At 42.7% G+C, this 24,509-nt stretch overlaps 1 protein-coding gene across 1 annotated transcript in view; it reads right to left on the reverse strand.

Moving 5' to 3' along the window:
• Nucleotides 1–24,509, reverse strand: part of MCF2 (MCF.2 cell line derived transforming sequence) — a 91,972-nt gene that overhangs the window by 61,533 nt on the left and 5,930 nt on the right. The window contains exons 2-4 of the mRNA XM_047764265.1: nucleotides 16,342–16,410; nucleotides 9,310–9,424; nucleotides 8,149–8,239 (exon numbers count right to left, since the gene is read on the reverse strand). Of these exons, the coding sequence (XP_047620221.1) occupies nucleotides 8,149–8,239; nucleotides 9,310–9,424; nucleotides 16,342–16,410 (275 nt within the window). The remainder of the gene's footprint in view (nucleotides 1–8,148; nucleotides 8,240–9,309; nucleotides 9,425–16,341; nucleotides 16,411–24,509) is intronic.

Raw genomic sequence — 24,509 nt, forward strand, 5'->3', positions numbered from 1 at the left:
GGACAGCAGTAACAATGACAAAAGGCACAAACTCGCTCTACCATTGCACTCTGCAAGTCTGGAAATGAACCTTGTTTACTAGGCTTTTGTGCCATCTCGAAGGCAATTCCTCCACCCTCTGAATGCTTTTCAGTTATGCTGGCTACTTCTCTAAAAATGTCCCAAGCGGCTAATGCCGCAGAAAAGTTTGATTATTTTACTATAAGACAATTTCTATTCCTATAGCTTTTTTTGGGTAATCTTTAGGGCAAAGAAATGCAGTCACAATAAGAGGGAGCCCTTTCCTGGAGGCCTAGGACAAATGTGCCAGGCTGGGTACATAGCTTATTCTACGCGGCTTCTGCAATATTGCAGCCAAGGAGGTAGCCTGGCCTTTTCACAGACCAGCAACCTGAAGCACAGAGCAAGCAGTAGAGTAACTGCTCACTATAGCCAGTGAGCAGGGGCATCCACGCCCATCTGAATCCTGAGGGCAAACTCTTTCCAGGATGCTTAACCCTTTCCGGGACGTGTACTTAACGATGCAGAGTCTGAATGCACGCTCAGACTTGCTGCTGAGCATTTGGGAATAACTGGACCTTGACATCTGCAAAACGGGACAAATACTAACAGTCAAAACAAATGTTGGAAACCATTCAGCACCATGGAGCCTACTGAACAAAACGATTCTAATCCTGAATTTTTGGCACGCGACTGACTTCAACAAGGTCCAACCTACCACGTTAGAGTACACACTGGGGGAAAAAAAAATCTCATGACCTCAAGCTACAGCAGAGTTTCCAATGCCATGACCTGCTTCTGCACTCTGCCCACCTTCGCCACCCTTACAGAGCACCCGAAGGAAGAGTCACTCCACAGACGGCCACACAACTTGCCCAGTGACCTCAGGAGGGGGACAGTCCCAGACAACATGCTCTTTGCCTGTGGCTCACCCTTTTTTTTTTTTTTTTTTGTCTTTTTGCCATTTCTTGGGCCGCTCCCGCGGCATATGGAAGTTCCCAGGCTAGGGGTCCAATCGGAGCTGCAGCAGCCGGCCTACACCAGAGCCACAGGCAACACCGGATCCGAGCCGCGTCTGCGACCTACACGACAGCTCACGGCAACGCCGGATCCTTAACCCACTGAGCAAGGGCAGGGATCGAAGCTGCAACCTCATGGTTCCTAGTCGGATTCCTTAACCACTGCGCCACGACGGGAACTCCAGGCTCGCCCTTCTTGTCCCATATCCTTTCTCAATCCTCCCTCTCCCTCCTTCAGTCACTGCAATTTCCACCAAGCAACCCTCCGAATCCTCTCCTTGGACTTTAAATCCACTGTTAGCACGGCTGTAGGTGCTACCTATCATAGCCGCCAGCAGCAGCCCAGCTCCACCGATCCAAGGCAAACCACTGTGTCTCCAGCTGAGTTTCAAGTTGTTCCCGCTGCTCAAGCCCTGTCCCTGCGAGCAGAACACATGTGTCTTCCGCTATCGTTCTGGGCTTCACACTTGATCCAGTCAAGTTCATTTCAAGCCACCTGTTTCTAGGGACCACTTAAAGGAATTCAATTGAGAGAAAAAGAGAGGACAGAAACCAAGCAAGGTAACAGACCCAAGATGCTCTAGCTTAAGGTCCAAACCAATGTCATCTTGATGAGGCCTTGCCCATCAGCCAGAAGTTCCTTCATAATATTTATGGACATGTCCTACCTGCTCTATTAAATGGAGAGCTGCTTCAGCTCCGTAGCCATTACATACCTACCTTTGTAACCCAGCCTGTGTGTAGCACAGTCCTAGATATAGCCAGTCACCAAGTACTTGGGTGCTGTATTTATTTGTGTGTATATTAATGTATGTGTACACATGCGAAATGAAGTTCAGAACTGAGAAAACATCTGTGCATATAAAGGAACCGGGAATTTTCTGAAAGCTTAAGTCAACCACTTTGGACCACAAAAGTACTCATGTCAGTTGCACCCGAAACTGCCAAGCAGATACACAGGCATTTCTTGCGCACCATAAATTGTTACAAGTCCGAGGCAATTAATTATTCCCATGATACAAAATCATGTGTAGAGCTGGAGATGCAATTTTGTCCAAAAGAGCCATATCCTCAACTGTAATTTTTAAAATACCACTTTGTGCTAAGAGCTTTATTAGAACGTAAGTCATTTACTTACCCACTGATGTTCACTGTCATTCAACAATAAAATTCTTACTGGTGTGTTTCCCTTGTCTTACTTTCGATTCCAAGTGTCCTTCTTTTTTTTCTATGACTGATTTTTACTTTCTTAATTTTTGCGTGTTGTCTTGATTAAGTAAGCAAGACATAACATCAAAAGTGTCTTCTTAAGTTTTGAAAGAAAAAGGGTAGCACTGAAAACCTTGATGACGACCAGTTAGGTATCCTATTAGCTAATGTTATCTCACATTTCTCCAAAATACATCTAAATATTCCTTCGGAAATTTGCTAGGAACTTAGTATACAACCAAAAAAGAGAAAATCTGAGGTAGAAAAGAGTTTGAAATGTATAAAAAGGAGAGATTTCTAAATTCTAGCCTATCATGAAAAGTTTTTTTTTTTTTTTGCTTAAAAAAAAAGTTGTCAATAGGCTAGAATTCTGCATCTTCAAAGTCTGAGTTTGGGGAAGAATTGAACTCAGAAAGATTTCAAATCCTCAGACTTTCCACTGGTTCACCTGTACAGCAACACCCAGGGAGGGCTGCCTTTGTAAATTTGGATGAAGTGGCCTCCAGATCTGTCCATGACACTACACTGTACTTGACCATGGTGAAAGGAAGGATGAGTCCTTTTGTTAGGTATTATTTTAACTAGTGACTTCAAGCCATTCTGCCAAACGATTCAAAATTGTTCATACTATCGTAAACACAGAACATGAGTAATGGTGCTTCCTCATAAACTTGACCACATTTGAGCTTCTGCAATGCCATTCTACCGCCTTGACTCCTTCACACAGCTCTACGCCCACATCACAGTCATCCCATCACTGCAATCCATGCAAATACAAGTCTCCATTCTCGCCACCTGTCCTTAAAAGCCCCATTCAGCAGTTTGTGCTATAGCACCATGCTGCAGCATCGCTGCACTTGAACTTGGGGATAGGTTTTCCAGGACTGCAGGCAGAGCCCTTACCGCATTCCTTCTGAACCTCATCTTGCCTCTCGGGGGAGTTGCTTCTGCCATCTCGCCTATACACAATAACACTCTTCTTTTCCAATTGTCAATGCAACATTGATGAAATATGAGCTGCTTCTTAGGTAGTATTTAAAAACGGCAGCCAAAAAGCTCTATCAAACAAAGCTACCGTAGCTGCTTCCATTACCACCGTGGCAGCACTGCAAAAAAAACCACTATCCCTGATTAGTCAGCTGACAGCTCCTTCCCCGCTGCTCATTGTAATTCACGGTCGACACATTCCCCCAATTACTTAGCTTGATTGAGCCTCGTGGATTAGCTGGTGCTGGACTGCACCAGACGATCAGGCTTGACCGAAGAGTGGAGGAAGGAAAAAAAAACCCGACTCTCCTCCTAGGGGCTAGATGGGACTGGCTTTCTCTTCTGCGCAGTTTGATTTTTAAGGTGGAATGCTAAGAATCGTTGTGAAGGTAGTATTAACAGATATCTTTATTCTTCTCCTACCTGGTCTATAACTTGAAATTCAATTGTTTTTTTTTTTTTTAATTAAATTCTATTCCGGGTTGAGCCTTGTGAGAGGTTAACAGTTTGGGAAATTTTGTTATCTAATGATAATCTAGAAAGAATAGAACATGCAAACTTTCTAAGATGGATAGGATTCTCTCCCAAATGAACATTTCCCCAAAATGTATAATGAAAAAAAAAAAAATCTCGTCTTCCATCATTGTGAATAGAGTGCATAGGGTGTTTTTTTGTTTGTTTGTTTGTTTTTGGAATCTAGAAATTAAGGTCTTCAAATTAAACTAATTACTTCATAGACACTAGTTTAAAATAATATACCAGAGGAGTTCCTGCTGTGGCACAGTGGGTTAAGGATCTGGCATTGCTGCAGCTGCGGTGTAGGTCACAACTGTGGCTCGGATTCCATCCCTGGCCCAGGAATATCCATGTGCCTCGGGTGTGGTCAAAAAAGAAAAAAAAAATACCAAAGATGGTTAACACCCATCTATATACAATGGCAATTTTCACCAGAAATCTTTTCCTTTTTAAAAATTTTTTATGGCCATAACTGAGGCATATGCAAGCTCCTGGGCCAGGGACGGAATCCAAGCCACAGCTGCGGCAACGTCAGATCCTTTAACCCACTGCACCAGGCCGGGGATTGAACCCATGCCTCCGTAGCGACTCAAACTGATTCAGTCAGGTTCTTAATTCACTGCACCACAGCAGGAACTCCAGGGTTTTTTTTCTGAATGTCATCTTTTGCTCTTGAAATTAGTTTGTATTCAATATCTACCTCTAGTGCAAACAGTACCCAAGGGCTCTTCATGGTGAGGATATAATTAATGTGCTTCTGAGTATGGGTATGGAAACACATACCATAAGCAAGAACGTTTAAAACGTCCAAAAGAAACACTTTAACCTACGGCCAGTTAGGTTTTATCATCACTTGCACCCCCACTCCTGCCCGGCACCATGATTTGGACAGTTACACAAATAAAGGGACCTTGAACGCAGAGCTCTTTGCTGGGCACCTGGCACATTTCCCCACTGAGAGGGCACCCCTGGGAAAGCATCACCCCCCAGGAAACAAGTCGTTATTCTTCTGATGACCCCAAAACACTAGTATCAAGACTGACTTATGTATTTGTATTTTAGGAAAAAAAGAGACCCCTGTTCCAACCATTTGATTAATCAAAAATAAAATTTACCGGAGTTCGTGGTGCAGTGGTTAACGAACCCGACTAGGAACCATGAGGTTGTGGGTTTGATCCCTGGCCTTGCTCAGTGGGTTAAGGATCCTGCGTTGCTGTGGCTGTGGTGTAGGCCGGCGACTACAGCTCCGGTTCGACCCCTAGCCTGGGAACCTCCATATGCCGCAGGTGCAGCCCTAAAAAAGGCAGAAATAAATAAATAAATGAAATAAAATTTACCAAAAAAAAAAAAAAGTGGAGGCCATGTGCCAACCAGTCACTTAATGGAAATTAATTTCATCAAGTGGGTAGTTTTGGCCAAAAGAAAAAAGCTGGGCTAGATGATTTAAAAACGTTTTATTGTAACTAGTGCTATATTTAATACAAAACAAATTGATTACTGTCATAAACTGAAGTCTGCTCAACAAGCCCAAGGACCAGTCCTAAATGCCAGAGCACAGGAAACAGCTTCTACATCATTCAGCCCCACTGATAGGATTCAACAGTACACGGAGGGCAGAGGTACCCTCTGCAAAGGAATTTTACCTTTTTTCTTAAAAAATAAACCAAATTTCTTTTTCTATCCACAAGTCACTTGGAAATGAGAAGCAGCAGCAGATGGAAAGGTTACTAACTGGAATCCATGAAAATTCAAACCTTGCTCCAGCTCTTTTTAACTTAGCTCTTTGACCCTGGATGCGTCATATAACCTTTCCAAAGTGTGTATGTCAATGTAATTTCCTCACCTATAAGACAATTATAAGGATAGCTGCCTGCAGGACTTAATCAGGAAACAAAGAGAATCCACGGTACTTAATAAATGTGAATACTTCTGAAAAAACACAAATGGGAGTTTCCATCGTGGCTCAGCAGTTAACGAATCTGAGTAACATCCATGAGGACTCAGGTTCGATCCCTGGCCTTGCTCAGTGGGTTAAGGATTGGGCGTTGCTCTGAGCTGTGGTGTAGGTTGCAGACACAGCTTGGAGCCAGCAGCTATAGCTCTGATTTGACCCCTAGCCTGGGAACCTCCATGTGCCACAGGTGCAGTCCAAAAACAACACAAATGTATGATATGAAGTCAAGGTTTGATTGGTTTTTTTTTTTCTTTTTACAGCTGCACCTGTAGCATATGGAAGTTCCTGGGCCAGGGGTCAAATCAGAGGTGCAGCTGCAGGCCTATGCCAACAGCCACAGCTACACTGGATCAGAGCCGCATCTGCGACCTACACTGCAGCTTGCTGTAACCCCCAAGTGAGCAAGGACGGGGATCGAACCCACATCCTCATGGATACTATGTTGGGTCCTTAACCCACTGAGCCACAATGGGAACTCCTGACTATTTTATTTTGATAACTGGGGTGAATGAATTTGGTATTAACTCTTCTCTCCATTGCTTATGATTAAACACCTCTGTTATCAGAAATAAAGAAACAAACCACCTTGCTGACTTGCCCAAGATGAGGAATAATTCATACCAGGTATGGGAAGAATAGGGATCTCATTCGTTTTACCGCGCGAGTGCCCATGTATTTCTTGCACTCACCAGAAAGTTGGTAGAGCAAAAAGAACACTGGCTCAGAAGTCCAACAACCTAGACTTCTGTCCTGCCTTCACAACTAAATCGACTGTGTCTGGCCCGATGTCAGGACACAAAGGACCACTTTCAGACGGCTGATGATAGCGCATATTCTCCAAGCAAAACATACGGATTCCCAGCTCTGCTGGTCTGACAGAAGGAGCTGACCGCACGCCCCTTCGGCAGGTAATCCCACTCTTAGCAGCTCAGGAGGCGTCTCTGTGTTTCTCGCCTCCCTCTTCTTCTATGAAAGACAAGTGTCAGACAAGATCCAGATGAGCCTAACAACGTAAAAGATCATCTTGGCTGCGGGCAGGACTGCGTCTCTCATACTGTCTCCTCTAGGGCAACTGTTCTCTCTGGGTCTTGGGGATCTAGGGACTAGACTGCAGTTGGGGAGACATGTCATTTGGCAGGTGTCTCACTTTCCTCTCTATCCCGGGGGTGAAAAATGTCTAGGAAGACAGACATCAAAAATGCTCAAGCGCTTATTTCCGGATGGTTGGATTACTGACGATTGTCTTAAACCTTCTTTCTGCTTGTCCGCATACAGTGAGTATACAACACAGCGATTTCCATTTTTTAAAAAGTTCCAACAAAAACTTGCCTTGCTTTGAAAAGCACAGTGGAATCTAACATACAGCACAAATAACTCTTTCCGCAGAAAAGAAACTCATGGACTTGGAGAACAGACTTGTGGGTGCCGAGGGGGAGGGGGAGGGAGTGGGATGGACTGGGAATCTGGGGTGAACAAATGCAAACTATTGCCTTTGGAGTGGATAAGCAATGCGATCCTGCTGTATGGCACTGGGAACGATATCTAGCCACTTGTGATGGAACAGGATGGAGGATAATGTGAGGAAAAGAATGTCTACATGTATGTGTGACTGGGTCACTTTGCTGTACAGTAGAAAATTGACAGAACACTGTAAACCAACTATAATGCAAAAAATAAAAGTCATCTAAAAAAAAAAGAAAGAAAGAAAAGTGTAGTGGACCAAGAATCTCTTCTCACTCAACTTGAACCATAACCACTCATTCTTTCCTATTAGGTTTTTTTCCCAATTTATTTTATATTGGAGTATAGTTGATTTACAATGTTGTTAGTTTCAGGTGTACAGCAAAGTGATTCAGATATATATATATATATATGTATATGAACACACAGATATACATACATCCATTCTTTTTCAGATTCCTTTCCTATACACGTTACTACAGAATACTGAGTTCCCTGTGCTATACAAGCTCCTTGCTGTTTATCTATTTTATATATTACAGTGTATATCTATTAATCTCAAACTCCTAATTTCTTCTTCCCCCTCCACACTTCCCCTTTGATAACCATAAGTTTGTTTTCTATGTCTGTGAGTCTATTTCTGTTTTGTCATGAAGTTCATCTGTATCATATTTTAGAATCCACATATAAGCGATCTCATATATTTGTCTTTCTCTAAACTTCACTTAGTATCATAATCTCTAGGTCCACTGATGCTGCTGCAACAGGCATTATTTCATTCTTTGATGGCTGACTAATATTCCATTGCATATACGTATGGACTAGGTTTCATTTGGGGTAGAGCTGTTTAGCTCAATCTCCTCTACCAACTCTTCTCTCTACTTTCCAGCCTCCCCATCCCATCTATTTTTATTGTCTTCATCAGTATCAAAATAATCTTTACCCCCCTCCAAAAAAAGTAGGTATAATGCAAAAGAAAAATAAGAATAAATTGGTACTTACTGAGATTTTTTGGAGAGAGATTTTGAGAGAAGACCAGGTATCCAACCTTCGATCAAGAATAACAGTAAATCGGGAGTCAGATCCATTTTGCCTACAAGATAAGAGGAAATAATATGTTCTTCTTAGTACTAACCCAAATTTCCTAGATACGTCCTCTCTCCTGATTTGGATTTGGAAGGCTCTCACAAAGTCCTTACTACAATGGAAAACCAATTTGATTCCATATTCCACTGCTCACTATGTCAAGTTTCTTTTCTGTCGCCAATGTCAATCTTTTAAATATGCAAGTAACAGTGTAATGCAGGTAGGCTCTTAGAGTTTGGCAGGTGGAATACTGCAATTTGGTCATGGGAAAGCCTTAGAGACAGCTGTCCTTCGTGTCATCAGACTTCACCTATCGTGGCAATCCATCGTGAGCCAATGATCCACTCACTCATTCAGGAAAACAGTATTAAATACACATTCCTATTCTTGCCTGCTCCTTGAGCGAAGGCAGTGTCATGGATAATAGAACTTTTATTTTCCCTAAAAAGACCATTTTCAAGATTTAAGGGGTGCCATATAAATTTCATTTTCTGAGATGTGATTTTAGTTCATGAGACTCTTCACAATATTACCATCTTAGATTTGTGCCTTCTTAGGCTTCAGGATGAATAACTGGAAAAATGTTTCCTTGAAAGAATTTGTTTTCAGCCTAAACAAGATCCTTAAGGAAGCTTTTGAAACTTTCCCCTTAGAGCATTCTCATCTCAAATGATTTCTAATATCAAGAAGTTACTCCTAATCTATTCCCATATCACTGGTGAGTCTGTTCAACTTTCAGTCTTATTTTATCCTTGGAAGACATGAAGAATAGCTGTCTTCTAGGCAAATTAAAAGCTTTATGTATGATTATAATTTTCAATCTATGTTCTTTTGCATGAGGACAAAAACTTCTCAGCCCTTAATTTTGTTTTCACAGAACCTCAGTATAATTTTTATAGCAATTTAGGTACCTAACAGCTTCCTCTTCTAAGTCATTTCTTATCTACTCTGAAGGTGAGTCTTACGATCATTTACAATAATAATAAAAGCCACACTAAAAAACCATTTTCCTGTTATTACAGTCAAATGGGTATCTAACATAAAACAAATTGAAAAAAACGCAGCGAAACACTGCACCTCGCAATAGACGTCAGGTAAGTCAGCACTTTTGCTATCACTTCTTCTGGTATGCATCTGAAATTACAATTTTCTGGAAACGTAATGATCCAAGCATTGTCCTTTCCCCGGCCACCTAAAACAGTATAAAAAGCAAAATTAACATTTATGTGACAACAATGCAAGAAAGAGGATTTTAGATTTGCGAGGGGTGGGAAGAAGATAGTTTGGGGCCAATGCAACTTTTGTAAGGATGAGGTTCTCCACAGAAACCACAACAGTGCGTGTTCCTGCTTAAGTCTAAAGAGTGGCAGAGTGGTTTCAAAATGAAAAAAAAGGAAGGAAGGAAAGAAGACAGGAAGAAAGGAAGGGAACTGTATCTAGTCACTTGTGATGGAACACGATGGAGGATAACGTGGGAAAAAGAACATATATATGACTGGGTCACTTTGCTGTACAGTAGAAAATTGACAAAGGGAGGAAGAAAGGGAAGGGATGAGGAGGAAGGGAGGAAGGAAGAGCGAAAGAGAACAGAGGGCAGAATGAGTAAATATAGTCAGAACAAATATCATGGAACACGTACAATAAATATAGTTGAAAATACAGCAGATCGCTCATGTTGAACAACCATGGGTATTGGGAAATAACTGTTCCTAGACCAATGCTATGAGCCTAAATTCAAAATGAGTAATTGACAGCTTGATAGCAAGTGGAAACCTTGATAAAACTGACCACTTAGATCACAGTGGGCATGAAGGAACACAGAATACAAACTACAGGAACTAAGCGACGGTCTAAAAGACTGGTGGAAGAATATGACCCCACAATCCCACTCTTGGGCATCTATCCGGACAAAACTCTACTTAAAAGAGACACGTGCACCCGCATGTTCATTGCAGCACTATTCACAATAGCCAAGACATGGAAACAACCCAGATGTCCATCAACAGAGGATTGGATTCGGAAGATGTGGTATATATACACAATGGAATACTACTCAGCCATAAAAAAGAATGACATAATGCCATTTGCAGCAACATGGATGGAGCTAGAGAATCTCATACTGAGTAAAATGAGCCAGAAAGACAAAGACAAATACCATATGATATCACTCATAACTGGAATCTAATATCCAGCACAAATGAACATCTCCTCAGAAAAGAAAATCATGGACTTGGAGAAGAGACTTGTGGCTGCCTGATGGGAGGGGGAGGGAGTGGGAGGGATCGGGAGCTTGGGCTCATCAGACACAACTTAGAATAGATTTACAAGGAGATCCTGCTGAATAGCATTGAGAACTTTGTCTAGAGACTCATGTTGCAACAGAAGAAAAGCTGGGGGGAAAATGTAATTGTAATGTATACATGTAAGGATAACCTGACCCCCTTGCTGTACAGTGGGAAAATAAAAAAAAATTATAAAAATTAAAAAAAAAAAGACTGGTGGAAGAAACAACTCAGGCAATAATAGCAACGATGGTATAGGAATCTTACTAATGCAAAGAAAGACAGACCACGAATTTTCCTTTGGGTTAAAATTAAGCATGCGCCCCACTCCACAGTCCTCTTTGCTGCCTGGAGGATACAGAACAATGAGAATGAAAGGCACCTAAATGCAGGGATGAGCCTTAGACGTGTCTAAGGGACCAGTCTGTAGCCAGCCTAACACCTGGGCACAGAGTAGGTGCTCAATAAATGTTTAGGGCTAAGTGTGAGGGATTGTTTTAGAAGGAAAGCTGCAGGGTGGCCTGTGAGTTTAGCTTGCTAAAGACATTTTTTGAGAGGTTTAGTTGTAATTCTTATTTGGCTGAATTTAAGGGAATAAAGATAGAGGATATAAAAAATTCAACATACAATAAAACTATGACAAAGGCAAAAGAGATAAAGTAGAGGGATAAAACAACTAATTCCAAAAGAAAGCAAAAAATGGAGGGAAAAAGGAGTTTCCGTCATGGCTCAGTGGTTAACAAATCCGACTAAGAACCATGAGGTTGCGGGTTCAATCCCTGGCCTTGTTCAGTGGGTTAAGGATCCGGCATTGCTGTGAGCTGTGGTGTAGGTTGTAGATGCAGCTCAGACCCCGCGTTGCTGTGGCTCTGGCATAGGCTGGCTTCTACAGCTCCGATTCGACCCCTAGCCTGGGAACCTCCATATGCCACGGGAGCGGCCCAAGAAATGGCAAAAAGACCAAAAAATTTTTTAAAAATGGAGGGGAAAAAAAACAAAGAACTAATGGAATAAATAGGAAACAAAGAGGAAGATGAGAGATTTAAACCCAGCCATGTGAATAATCACATTCAATATAAATGACTTTGACACTCAAATTAAAGAGATTATCAAAGTTCCCGTTGTGGTTCAGTGGGTTAAGAATCTGCCTAGTATCCATTAAGATGTGGGTTTGATCCCTGGCCTTGCTCAGTGGGTTAAGGATCCAACGTGCAGGGAGCTGTGGTGTAGGTTGCATATGCGGCTCAAATCTGGAGTTGCTGTGGCTGTGGCCAGCAGCTGCAGCTCCAATTCAACTCCTAGCCTGGGAACTTCCATATGCTGCAAGTGTGGCCCCCCAAAAAAAAAGGACAAAAAAAATTAGAGATTATCAAATTTTATTAAAAAAAAATCAAGACCCAACTATATACTTACTACCTGCAAGAAACACATTTTAAATATAAAGGCACAATGCATTAAAAGCAGAAAGATAGAAAAGGATGTATCGGAGTTCCCGTCGTGGCGCAGTGGTTAACGAATCCGACTAGGAACCTTGAGGTTGCGGGTTCGGTCCCTGGCCTTGCTCAGTGGGTTAACGATCCGGCGTTGCCGTGAGCTGTGGTGTAGGTCGCAGACGCGGCTCGGATCCCGCGTTGCTGTGGCTCTGGCGTAGGCCGGTGGCTACAGCTCCGATTCGACCCCTAGCCTGGGAATCTCCATATGCCGCGGGAGCGGCCCAAGAAATAGCAACAACAACAAAAGACAAAAGACAAAAAAAAAAAAAAAGGATGTATCATACTTAGTAATCAAAATTAAGGCATCTAATTTTTAGACAAGTAGATTTCAGAGTCAAGATTTTATTAGATACTAAGAAGATCATTTGATAATCAAACAGCAGTAAATTAATCAGGAGGACATAATCCTAAATGCTTACGTATCTCATAACAGAGCTTTAAAGGACATGAAATAAAAATGGATAGAGCTGGAGTTCCTGCTGTGCTGCAGTAGGTTAAGAGTCCAACTGCATCAGCTCCAGTAACTGTAGAGATGTGGGTTCAATGCCTGGCCTGGTGCAGTGGGTTAAAGGATCTGTTGTTGCCAGAGCTGCAGGTGTAGGCACGGCTGCAGGTCAGGTTCAATCCCTAGCCCAGGAAATTCCATTATGCCACAGATGCAGCCATAAAAAAACAACAAAAAAATGGATGGAGTTCCCCTTGTGGCGCAGTGGTTAACAAATCTGACTAGGAACCAGGAGGTTGCAGGTTCGATCCCTGGCCTTGCTCAGTGGGTTAAGGATCCGGCGTTGCCGTGAGCGGTGGTGTGGGTCGCAGATGCAGCTCGGATCCTGCGTTGCTGTGGCTGTGGTGTAGGCCGGCGGCTACAGCTCTGATTCGACCCCTAGCCTGGGAACCTCCATATGCCGCGGGAACGGCCCAAGAAAAGGCAAAAAGACAAACAACAACAACAAAAAAATGGATAGAGCTACAAGGAATAATAGACAAATCCACAATTTTAGTCAGAAATTTCACGACCCCTCTCAATAACTGATAGGACAAGTTGAAGAACAATCTCACCAGTGTGACTTCATTGACGTTTCTAGAACACTCCATTCAACAAAAGCAGAACATGCAGTCTCCTCTAGTGAACTTGGGAAAAGATCAAATTAATCCCTTGCCTTAACCTTTTTTTTTTTTTTTTTAGTCTTTTGCCATTTTCTTGGGCTGCTCCTGCGGCACATGGAGGTTCCCAGGCTAGGAGTCGAATCGGAACTGTAGCTGCCAGCCTACACCACAGCCACGGCAACACGGGATCCGAGCCGCGTCTGCAATCTACACCACAGCTCACGGCCACACCGGATCCTTAACCCACTGAGCAAGGCCAGGGATGGAACCCGCAACCTCATGGTTCCTAGTCGGATTCGTCAGCCACGACGGGAACTCCGCTTGCTTTAATCTTCATCAGTGGAAACTTGAGGGAGGGCCCCCATTCTCATAGTATCTTCTGAATCAAACTAGACTTCAGTATTAAATCAAATGATGACAAATCTTTATAACATTCTAGACTTAAAGAGCAAGATGAAGAAAAATATTCATGAAAGGGATGGCATCCACCCAAGAATTTTAAAGGACATCAAAGGAGAGACTTGTACGACTCTGAACCAAGAGACTTAGCCAACCATGAAACAAAGGGCCCCCAAGGGCAGAGTAAGATGCAGAACTAGCAATATTAATATATAACACATAATGCAACATATATATCACATAACTGTGACTTGCCAAGAAGCACTCAGGCAACCTTTACCTATCAAAGGACGCAAAGTTGGTTCCTATAAGGGCAAACCGTCATCTACTAATCTATAAACTGTTATTACCACGGAGCACCTACAAGAGCTATACTAGGTAGTAAATATGTGAGAAAAGAGCAAAGAAGATATTTATATTCTAAATTGGGAGGTTTTCAAAGTTCCTGATTTGGCACAGTGGAAATGAATCCGACTAGGAACCATGAGATTGCGGGTTCCATCCCTGCCCTTGCTCCATGGGTCAAGGATCCGGCGTTGCGGTGAGCTGTGGTGTAGGGCGCAGACACGGCTTGGATCTGGCGCTGCTGTGGCTGATTGGACCCCTAGCCTGGGAACCTCCATATGCCGCGGGTGCAGCCCTAAAAAGCAAAAATAAAATAAAACAAAATAAAATGGAAGGTTTTCATCATTTTTCCCATTGGGAACCCCTTCTTCATAAGGAACCATAGGCAGAAGTATTTTGAAAATGACTACAACAATCAGATAAGGAAGAAAATTATGGAGCGGGGTCTGGGCGTTCCCGGGGGGGTTCTATTTGGAACACAGTTTGAAAACCACTGATGGGCTTCAGTAAAATACAGGTCACACACTTATAACACTTAGAGAATAAAACATAAAACTACATTAATTAAGTCACCACTAATTCACAATTACCGCTAATTATAATCATTAAAGCAGAGAGGCCAGACTGAAGTGTCCAATTAGGATCATCTATAAAGTAAACGCTTGTTTAGTAAATCGAGCATGTAGGTATCATTTCAGGAGAAATAATTACACTGCTTAAAAGAAACACGATGGTCTCTCGTACTCCGAAAACACCTAAGAAGTATTTTCATGCAAACAACACATATAACTCATAAATTGTTCTTATCTGTTTAATATAAGAAACATAAGGGTAGTTTAACGGTATAGTTCAAGTTATTCGAACACCTCAAAGGCATTTTCTTGTCTTTAAGCAAAACTTTCCCTAGATATCTGATCAAATTAAAAAGAGAGGGGTGGTTTACCACTGCTCTAGCTCAAAAACAAACAAAAAAAAAACATAACAGTACTAAGCAGCATTATTCACTAGAGCCAAGAGGTGGAAGGAATGGATGAATGGACAAACACATGTGTTCCATCCACACAGTGGAATATGATTCAGCCCTCAAAAGGAAGGAAATCCTGACACATGCTACAACACAGAAAGGCCTTAAGGACATTACGTGAAGGGAAATAAACCAGTCACAAAAAGACAAACAGCACGATTCCACTCATATGAGGTACCCAGAATAGTCAAATAGCTAGAGACAGAAAGTAGAATGGTAGTGGCCAGGGTTTAGAGGGAGGAGGGAATGAAGGGTCATTATTTTTTTAAGGGGCACATCCACAGCATATGGAAGTTCCCAGGCCAGGGGGTGGAATCCGAGCCACAGCTGTGACCTACACAGCAGCTACGGCAATGCCGGATACCTTAAACCACTTCACCTGGCCGGGGACTGAACCTGCACCTCCCGCAGCAACCAGAGCCACTGCAGTCAGGTTCTTAACCCACTGTGCCACAGGGAGAACTCTGGGTTATTTTTTTAACAGGTACAGAGTCTCAGTTTTACAAGACAAAACGAGTTCTGGCGACGGATGGTGGTGATGGTTGTACAACAATGTGAAGAGATTCCACGACACTGAACTATGTATGCACTTACTAGTTAAGAGGGTAAATTGTATGTTATGTGTATTTCATCACAATATTTAGAAGTTATATACAAATGCATACACACATACAAATACATAGATGCATTTTAGAAAAGTAAACTTTTTCAGCATATTTAAATGAAATCCAGGAGTTTCCGTCATGGCGTGCAGTGATTAACGAATCCGACTAGGAACCATGAGGTTGCAGGTTCGGTCCCTGGCCTTGCTCAGTGGGTTAAGGATCCGGCGTTGCTGTGAGCTGTGGTGTAGGTCGCAGGCAAGGCTTGGATCCCGCGTTTCTGTGGCTGTGGTGTAGGCCGGCGGCTACAGCTCCGATTCGACCCCTAGCCTGGGAACCTCCATATGCCGCGGGAGCAGCCCAAAGAAAAGAAAAAATAAATAAAAAGACAAAAATAAATAAATAAATGAAATCCTTAAACAACTTGATACATGCAGCTTAACTGGGGTAACTTGACAGCCTCTGTCATGAACATTTAAGTGCCCAGAGCTATGCTGAAGGGAAAACCTCTAAGAAGCCACCCGAGAGGCCACCCTCCTCTCACTCAGCCTGCACCCTGCACCCTGCACCCACACAGGAGATGTATTTTGCTCTCACCCACCCTGGAGCACCAAAGACTTGCCCTAACGTCCAGTGCACAAGGCTGGTAAAGACTGGCTTTAATCGCACACCTAAACATACTTACATTCTCTCATTGCTCCCTGCACGGGCGTTTCTTCAGCAACTACATGCACAGCGTAGAAACGCTCACTCGATTATGTGCCTTACACAGCCCCTTATGGAAGAAGGACCAAAGTCACTATGCTAAGAGATTCATACACTTCATCTGGTCTCGACATGTGAAAAAGTCTGCTTACCAGACAGGAAGGCGATGTCTTGCATTAAGAAATGGCTGATGTCCTTTACCCGGAGGAGCACCTCGGTTTCTGACAAACGAGAAGGGGAGAGAAACAGCGGACACGTTAGAGGCCAGCTGGGAACGCGCTCGGGACCTCGCATCGTGCCGGAAAGAACTCTGGGGGGGCCCCGCAGACCTGTGTCTCCAGACGCACTGCTGACCTTCTCTTTATTCCTCAGCCTCATAACACGGAAAGCGCCCTGTTGAAAATAGCGCTGGGTAAGTCAGACCAGCGTCCTAGTTCTCAGGATCTATGCCCGGGACATCAACCACTCGCACTCGCCAGAAAGCCGGAGCCAAAGGGCCACACTCCAGGACATCCGGATTTCTCTAAAGGGTACAGAGGCACCGAGAGACACTGCCGCATATTTCTGATAATGCTTTTCACTCGGCAAAGCTTTAGTAGCGATTACAAAGCACTTTGGGGATCTTTTATCTTATGGGATCCTTAAAATAGCCAGGAGAAAGGTATTATTGCCCCATCTTATAGGGCAGGAAACGAGTCAGAGAGACCTGGATTCCCATCCCAGCTTGTTGTGTCTATTGGGGGCTGGACAAACATGGACAGGTGACTTAGCCTCTCAGAGCCTCAAGTTTCCTTACCTGCAAACTGAGCACATGCTAAGATCTCCTTCACGGGGTGCTGTGCCCACCGGATGCAAAGTAACTGGCAGCAAAGTAACTCATCTTTGATTGTTAAACACATCCCTGCACTCTCCAACCTGTTTGAGATGTCCCAGATCGTAAGTGCTAATTTGGAAGGTTCAATTCCAGTGAACTCTCCAGGGGCCCCACATCAAAGTCCGCTACCTGCCTCTGGTCCATGAGCAGGGATAACTTGTTCAACGAAAACAGGTCATCAAACTCAGCTATTTTGGATCGTTGGGTTTAAGACCTGTGGTTCCACACCTCTCAGAGAAGCCATATTTTCCACTTGCTCTCTGAGACAAAGGGCCTTCAGGAGTTCCTGTTGTGGCTCAGCAGTAATGAACCTGACTGGTATGCATGAGGACACAGGTTCGATCCCTAGCCTTGCTCAGTGGGTTAAGGATCCAGCATTGCTGTGGCTGTGGCGTAGGCTGGCAGCTGCAGCTCTGATCTGACCCCTAGCCTGGGAACTTTCATATGCCGTGGGTGCAGCACTAAAAACAAAAACAAAAACAAAACAAAACGAAAAAAAGGCCTTCAAAGCCTGGGTCCAAGGTGGTGTCAGGCTGATGACACATCGCCCTTCTTGGTGGATGTGGTTCATCAGGGCCAATCCTGCTCAAGGGCACAGTTAAGTTCTCAATTGATCCACACAAGACAGGGGACTAGGGGCTCTGTTACAGAGCCTCCTGCCGTGTGCACGCGTGCATGCATTCACGCGCGCACACACACACACACACACCCCTGATTTGAAACATAAATTCAAGAACAAATTTACCTTCATAAGATACATACCATTCTATACTTCTACAATACTTCAATAAAACTCTTTAAAAATCGAAAAAAAAAAAAAACCATGAAGGGAGCCTTAAATGACATGATTCACACGATTCAAGTAAATGTTAAAACTTTTTTTAAAAGATACATGCCATTAAAAATACGGCCATTTGTCAGGACATAAAAATCAATTCCTAAAAATGTCTTGTAATTAAGAAAAAAAAAAAATTGGCTCCTGTATGTCCCGGGCTTCACAACCAGACTGCCCCAAATTTTTACACTGCTACATGTTTCTTCAGATAAAAGCAAGTGTTTGTGACCATCTCAAACACGGGTGACATGCCGACATTTTTAGGCCTGGAGACCTGCAGGATGGATGAGATGCAGGTAATACAAAGAGGACTAGAACTTTCTCTGCTCTCTGAGGCCTGCACAAGCAGCAATGCCCCAAACGTGTTCTACCACTGAGATAAGTGCATTAGGCGTTAAAATATTCCTGCAGAATGAGGCCCAAATTTCTCCCCTGCTCCGATCAGTAGAAAATAGCTATCAAGATAAATTGAGGAATTTTATGTCGGATGGCAGATCTGAAAGCACTAATGTCTGCATCCTGATTCCTCTCGTACCATTCAAGCGCTCGTGCAGATGCAGAAACTATGTCCACTTACTCTACAATCGTTTTAATCCATTCACGTAACGAGAGAGGCATCAGGGCATAAAAGAAAAGGCCGAGGGCTGACAGTGGAGCAGCTCCGGGATCTGGGGCAAGTCTCTCCCTACCCCTCACCTCATCACCCTGCCCGCATCCCCCTTTTAGAAGTGAGGGCACTCCAGCAAATGCTTTCTAAAGCCCCTTACATTCTCTGAGCTCCAGCAAGAGGTCAAATCCACAGCTGTAAGGGAAATACACTGATGTCTCTATCGTCAAATGTCTCCCACAATTATGCCAACAAAAGAATATTTCCATACCAATGAAAAAGGATAAAATAATGGCTAAAAGAAACAGACTCACAGGTATAGGGAACCAGGTAGTTGTTACCAATGGGGAGTGGGGAGGCGGGAAGGGATTAAGAGGTAAACACTACCATGTGTAACATAAATAAGCAGCAAGGCTACATCATACAGCACAGGGAATACTGCCAAGATTTTACAAAAATATAAAGGGAGCATAAGCTCTAAAAATTATGAATCATTATGTTGTACACTTGAAACTTACATAATATTGTAAATCAACTATATCTCCATTTTTTTTTTAAAAAAAGAATGGTTAAAAGAGAAGATGTTAATACTTTAAGAAATGATCAAAGTATGGGTTGGACACAGACTGAAGAGGTTATCACTGAGTAGCCACAAAAGACAAGGTGGGCTTGTTGCTGGGAACAAAGAAATTGAGACAGCAGGGACTTTGGAGCAAGCTGACACTGAGTTAAATGAATAGATGAAATAATAACGATATAAATGAAATAGAAACGAAGAAAACCATAGAAAAGATCAAGGAAACAAAAAGCTGGTCCTTTGAAAAGATCAACAAAATTGATAAACCCCTAGCCAGACTTCTCAAGAAAAAAAGAGAGAGGACTCAAATCAATAAAATTAGAAATGAACAAGGAGAAGTAACAACGGACATCACAGAAATACAAAGAGACGACTATAAGCACCTATGCAACTCTACGCCAATAAAGGAAAAAACACAGAAGAAAAGGACAGATTCTTAGAAAAGTACAATCTTCCAAGACTAAACCAAGATGAAATAGAAAAGATGAACGGACCCATCACAAGAACTGAAATGGAAACTGTGATTAAAAAACTTCCAACCAACAAAAGTCCAGGACCAGACGGCTTCACAGGCGAATTCTATCAAACATTTAGAGAAGAGCTAACACCTCTCCTTCTGAAACTATTTCAAAAAATTGCAGAGAAAGGGATACTCCCAAACCCATTCTATGAGGCCACCATCACCCTGATACCAAAACCAGACAAAGACACCACAAAAAAGAGAACGACAGGCCAATTTCACTGATGAACATCGATGCAAAAATCCTCAACAAAATACTAGCAAACCGCATCCAACAATGCATTGAAAGGATTGTACATCATGATCAAGTGGGATTTATCCCAGGGCTGCAAGGGGTCTTCAATATCGATGAATCCATCAGTGGGATATACCACATTAACAAACTGAAGAATAAAAACCATATGAGCCTCTCAATAGATGCAGAAAAAGCTTTTGACAAAATCTAACACCCATTTCTGATCAAAACCCTTCAGAAAGTGGGCATAGAGGGAACCTACCTCAACATCATAAAGGCCACATGACAAACCCACAGCGAACATCATTCTCAATGGTGAAAAGCTGAAAGAATTCCCGCTGAGATCAGGAATAAGACAAGGATGTCCGCTCTTGCCATTACTCTTCAACATAGTTCTGGAAGTCCTCGCCACAGCAATCAGAGAAGTAAAAGAAATAAAAGGAATCCAAATTGGAAAGGAAGAAGTAAAACTATCCCTGTTTGCAGATGACATGATACTATACCTAGAGAATACTAAAGAAAACAGAACTCATCCATGAATTTGGCAAAGTCGCAGGATGCAAAATTAATACACAGAAATCAATGGCATTTTTATACACTAACAATGAAAAAGCAGAAAGAGAAATTAGGGAAGCAATCCCACTTACCATTGCATCCAAAAGAATAAAATACTTAAGAATAAACCTACCTAAAGAGACAAAAAAACCTGTACTCTGAAAACTGTAAGATGCTGATGAAAGAAATCAAAGATGACACAAAGAGATGGCGACACATACCATGCTCTTGGACTGGAAGAGTCAATATTATCAAAATGACTATACTACCCAAGGCAATCTACAGATTCAATGCGATCCCTATCAAATTACCAAGGACAGTTTTCACAAAACTCGAACAAAATATTTTAAAATTTGTTTGGAAGCGCAAAAGACCCAGAATAGCAAGGACATCCTGAAAAAGAAAAATGGAGCTGGAGGAATCAGGCTCCCAGACTTCAGACTATACTACAATGCAACAATCATCAAAACTGTATAGTACTGGCACAAAGACAGAAATATAGATCAGTGGAACAGGATAGAAAGCCCAGAATTAAACCCACACACCTACAGCCAACTAATCTATGACAAAGGAGGCAAGAATATACAATGGAGAAAAGACAGCCCCTTCATTAAGTGATGCTGGGAAAACTGGACAGCCCCATGGAAAAGAATGAAATTAGAACACTTCCTAACACTATATGCAAAAGTAAACTCAAAATGGATTAAAGGCCTAAATATAAGACCAGATACTATAAAACTCTTAGAGGAAAACATAGGCTGAACACTCTCCGACATAAGCCACAGCAATATCTTCTCAGATCCACCTTTCAGAGTATTGACAATAAAAACAAAAATAAACCAATGGGACTTAATTAAACTTAAAAGTTTCTGCACAGCAAAGGAAACCCTAAACAACACGAAAAGACAACCCACAGAATGGGAGAAAATCTTTGCAAGTGAATCGACGGACAAGGGATTAATCTTATAAACACCTTCTGCAGCTCAATACCAAAAAACAAACAACCCCATCAAAACATGGGCAGAAGATCTCAACAGACAATTCTCCAAAGAGGACATACAGATGGCCAAAACCACATGAAGAGATGTTCAACATCACTCATTATTAGAGAGATGCACATCAAAACCACCATGAGGTACCACCTTACACCGGCCAGAATGGCCATCATCCAAAAGTCTACAAACAATGAATGCTGGAGAGGGGGTGGAGAAAAGGGAACTCTAGTACACTGTTGGTGGGATGGCAAATTGGTGCAACCACTGTGGAAAGCAGTATGGAGATTCCTCAGAAAACTAGACATAGAACTACCTTTTGATCCAGCAAGCCCACTCCTGGGCAGCTATCCAGAGAAAACCACGACTCGCAGAGACACATGTACTCCAATGTTCATTGGGGCACTATTTTCAAAAGCCAAGACATGGAAACAACCCAAATGTCCATCGACAGAGGAGTGGATCAAGAAGATGTGGTACATGCACACAATGGAATATTACTCGGCCATTCAAAGGAATGAAATAACAGCATTTGCAGCAACATAGATGGACCTAGAAATTACCGTGCAAAGTGAAGTTAGACAGTGAGACACCAACATCAAATGCTATCACTTACATGTGGAATCTAAAAAAAGGACACAGTGAACTTCTTTGCAGAACAGATACTGACTCGCAGACTTTGAAAAACTTATGGTTTCCAAAGGAGACAGGGTGGGAGGTGGGGGGAGGCGCCGGAGGTTTGGGATGGAAATGCTATAAAACTGGGGTGTGATGATCATTGTACAACCACAAATGTACTATAATTGAGTCATTTAAAAAAATAAATAAAAAATAAAAGTGGGCAAAGAATCTGCACAGACATTTCTCCAAAAAGATACACAAACAGCCAATAAGCACATGAAAAGTTGCTCAACAACACCAGTCATTCAGGAAATGCAGAAAGCACAATGTGAAACCAATTCACACCCACTAGGATGGCTGGAATCAAACAGGTGGAGAATACCAAGTCCCCAGAAGGATGTGGAGAAGATGGAGCCCTCGTACAATGATGGTGGGAATGTCAAATGGTACAGCTGCTTGGAAGTCTGGGAGTTCCTCAAAAGGTTAAACAGACGGTTACTCTATGACAGCAGATCCATTCCTAGATATGTACTCAGGAGAAGGGGAAACATGTCCCCACAAAAACGTATGTAAGAATAGTCATAGCAACATTATTCAAAATAGACAAAGGGTGTCAATAATTCAAATAGCTACCAACTGAAGAACAGATCATTACAATGTGCAGCCAGATAAAAGAATGAAGTACTGATCCATGCTACAACATGGATGAAACTTGAAGACATTATGCTTCATGAAAGGAGCCAGGCACAAGAAATCACATATTATGATTCTATTTATCTGAAACGTCTGGAATAGACACAACTATAAAGACAGAAAGTCTCTCAGTGGCTGCCAGGGGCTGCTGGAAGGAAAGGGGGAGTGATGGCTAATGGTTATGAGGGTGTCTTCGGGGGACGATGGGCAGGTTCTCCCCTTGCCGTGACGAATGCACACCCCTGTGATTACACCAAAACCCATCGAAATGGGTGAAGGGTACGGTATGTGCGTTACATCTCAATAAAGCTGTTAAAAACCTAGAACGGGGAGTTCCCGTCGTGGCGCAGTGGTTGACGAATCCGACTAGGAACCATGAGGTTGCGGGTTCGGTCCCTGCCCTTGCTCAGTGGGTTAGGGATCCGGCGTTGCCGTGAGCTGTGGTGTAGGTTGCAGACGCGGCTCGGATCCCGCGTTGCTGTGGCTCTGGCGTAGGCCGGTGGCTACAGCTCCGATTCAACCCCTAGCCTGGGAACCTCCATATGCCGAGGGAGCAGCCCAAAGAAATAGCAAAAAGACAAAAAAAAAAAAAAAACCTAGAACGGGATCCTGTTTTCCCCTTTGCCCTCTCGTTAACAAAACGCCTTTCTGTTCCTTCTGCCTGGGAATGGCTCTCCTTCCCTTTTCAGATGAATGCAAAAGATTCTCTGACAACAGAGGAGACAGATCTCCAGCAAGTTGCCGGCTCATAACTTTCCAGAGACGAACACATAAATGTAAATTATAACTGCTGCTAAGAAGTCTGCTTTCCCAGCATCTGCAGGTTTAACCAGCTGACTTCTTCTTGGCAGAGGTGACACTGTCATTGATAAATACTTGAAAGACAGAAAGGACATAATCTCTCTCAAAGAGCCCATTTCAATATATTAAAGTGCCATTACATTTGCTAATCCACCTATTTTATAAAGCCCCAAACTTTATTGTGAGGATTAACTGGTTCTTCTTTCCAATTTGCCATCGGCCTTTGATTTTCTTCCATTACAACATGATTTTATTTACTTTCTTATTTTTGATAATGATTTTCATTTTTTCCATTATAATATGATTTTTTTTAAACAGAAAATTATCCCATGTATTCAAACTGATCAAGGTCTTCTCAAATGGAAAGCCATCATGGCTGCTTCATATTTCTACGGAAGAAAGAATAAGATGGGAAGGAGCTCACCTACAGCATGCATTTCAGCCATACGTGATGAAAAGGGCCCATTTCTGATACCCATAAGAAAAGGCTCGTTTAGCACTGAAGTTGCAGCTTCCCTCTTCAGAGAGGAGAGCTTTAATCAGTGGCCTCTTTACCCCCAGGCACAGATTAGGTTGGTTCCAGACTGTGAGCAAAGGAACCTGAGTCAACCTGAGCCAATCTGACAGTGCAAACACTGGAACAACAAACTGCAGGAATGATCTGTCTTTCCGGAGCACTGCTTCCGCGTGTGCCCTCTCAAATGCTGTTGAGGTCGTCCGCAAGTCTTCCCGGGTGGGAAACAAACCACAGTCTCTTCTCTACCCAGATTCACTCTCCCAGGCTGTAAAAACCCCTGGTCCCTTCCTTTCTTTTCTTTTCTTTCTTTCTTTCTTTTTTTTTTTTTTTTTTGATGTGAAATCAAACCCTTGTTCCCAGAGCCAGGATTGAACCCAGGCCACAGCAGGGAAAGCGCCAAATCCCAACAATCCTAATCACTAGCCCACCAGGGAACTCCCCCAGGGTCCCTTCCTTGAAGGCCAGATTCCTATATCCGTTTGCCAGCCCAACA

Source organism: Phacochoerus africanus, chromosome X (assembly GCF_016906955.1).
Source record: "Phacochoerus africanus isolate WHEZ1 chromosome X, ROS_Pafr_v1, whole genome shotgun sequence".
Classification (NCBI taxonomy): Eukaryota; Metazoa; Chordata; class Mammalia; order Artiodactyla; family Suidae; genus Phacochoerus; species Phacochoerus africanus.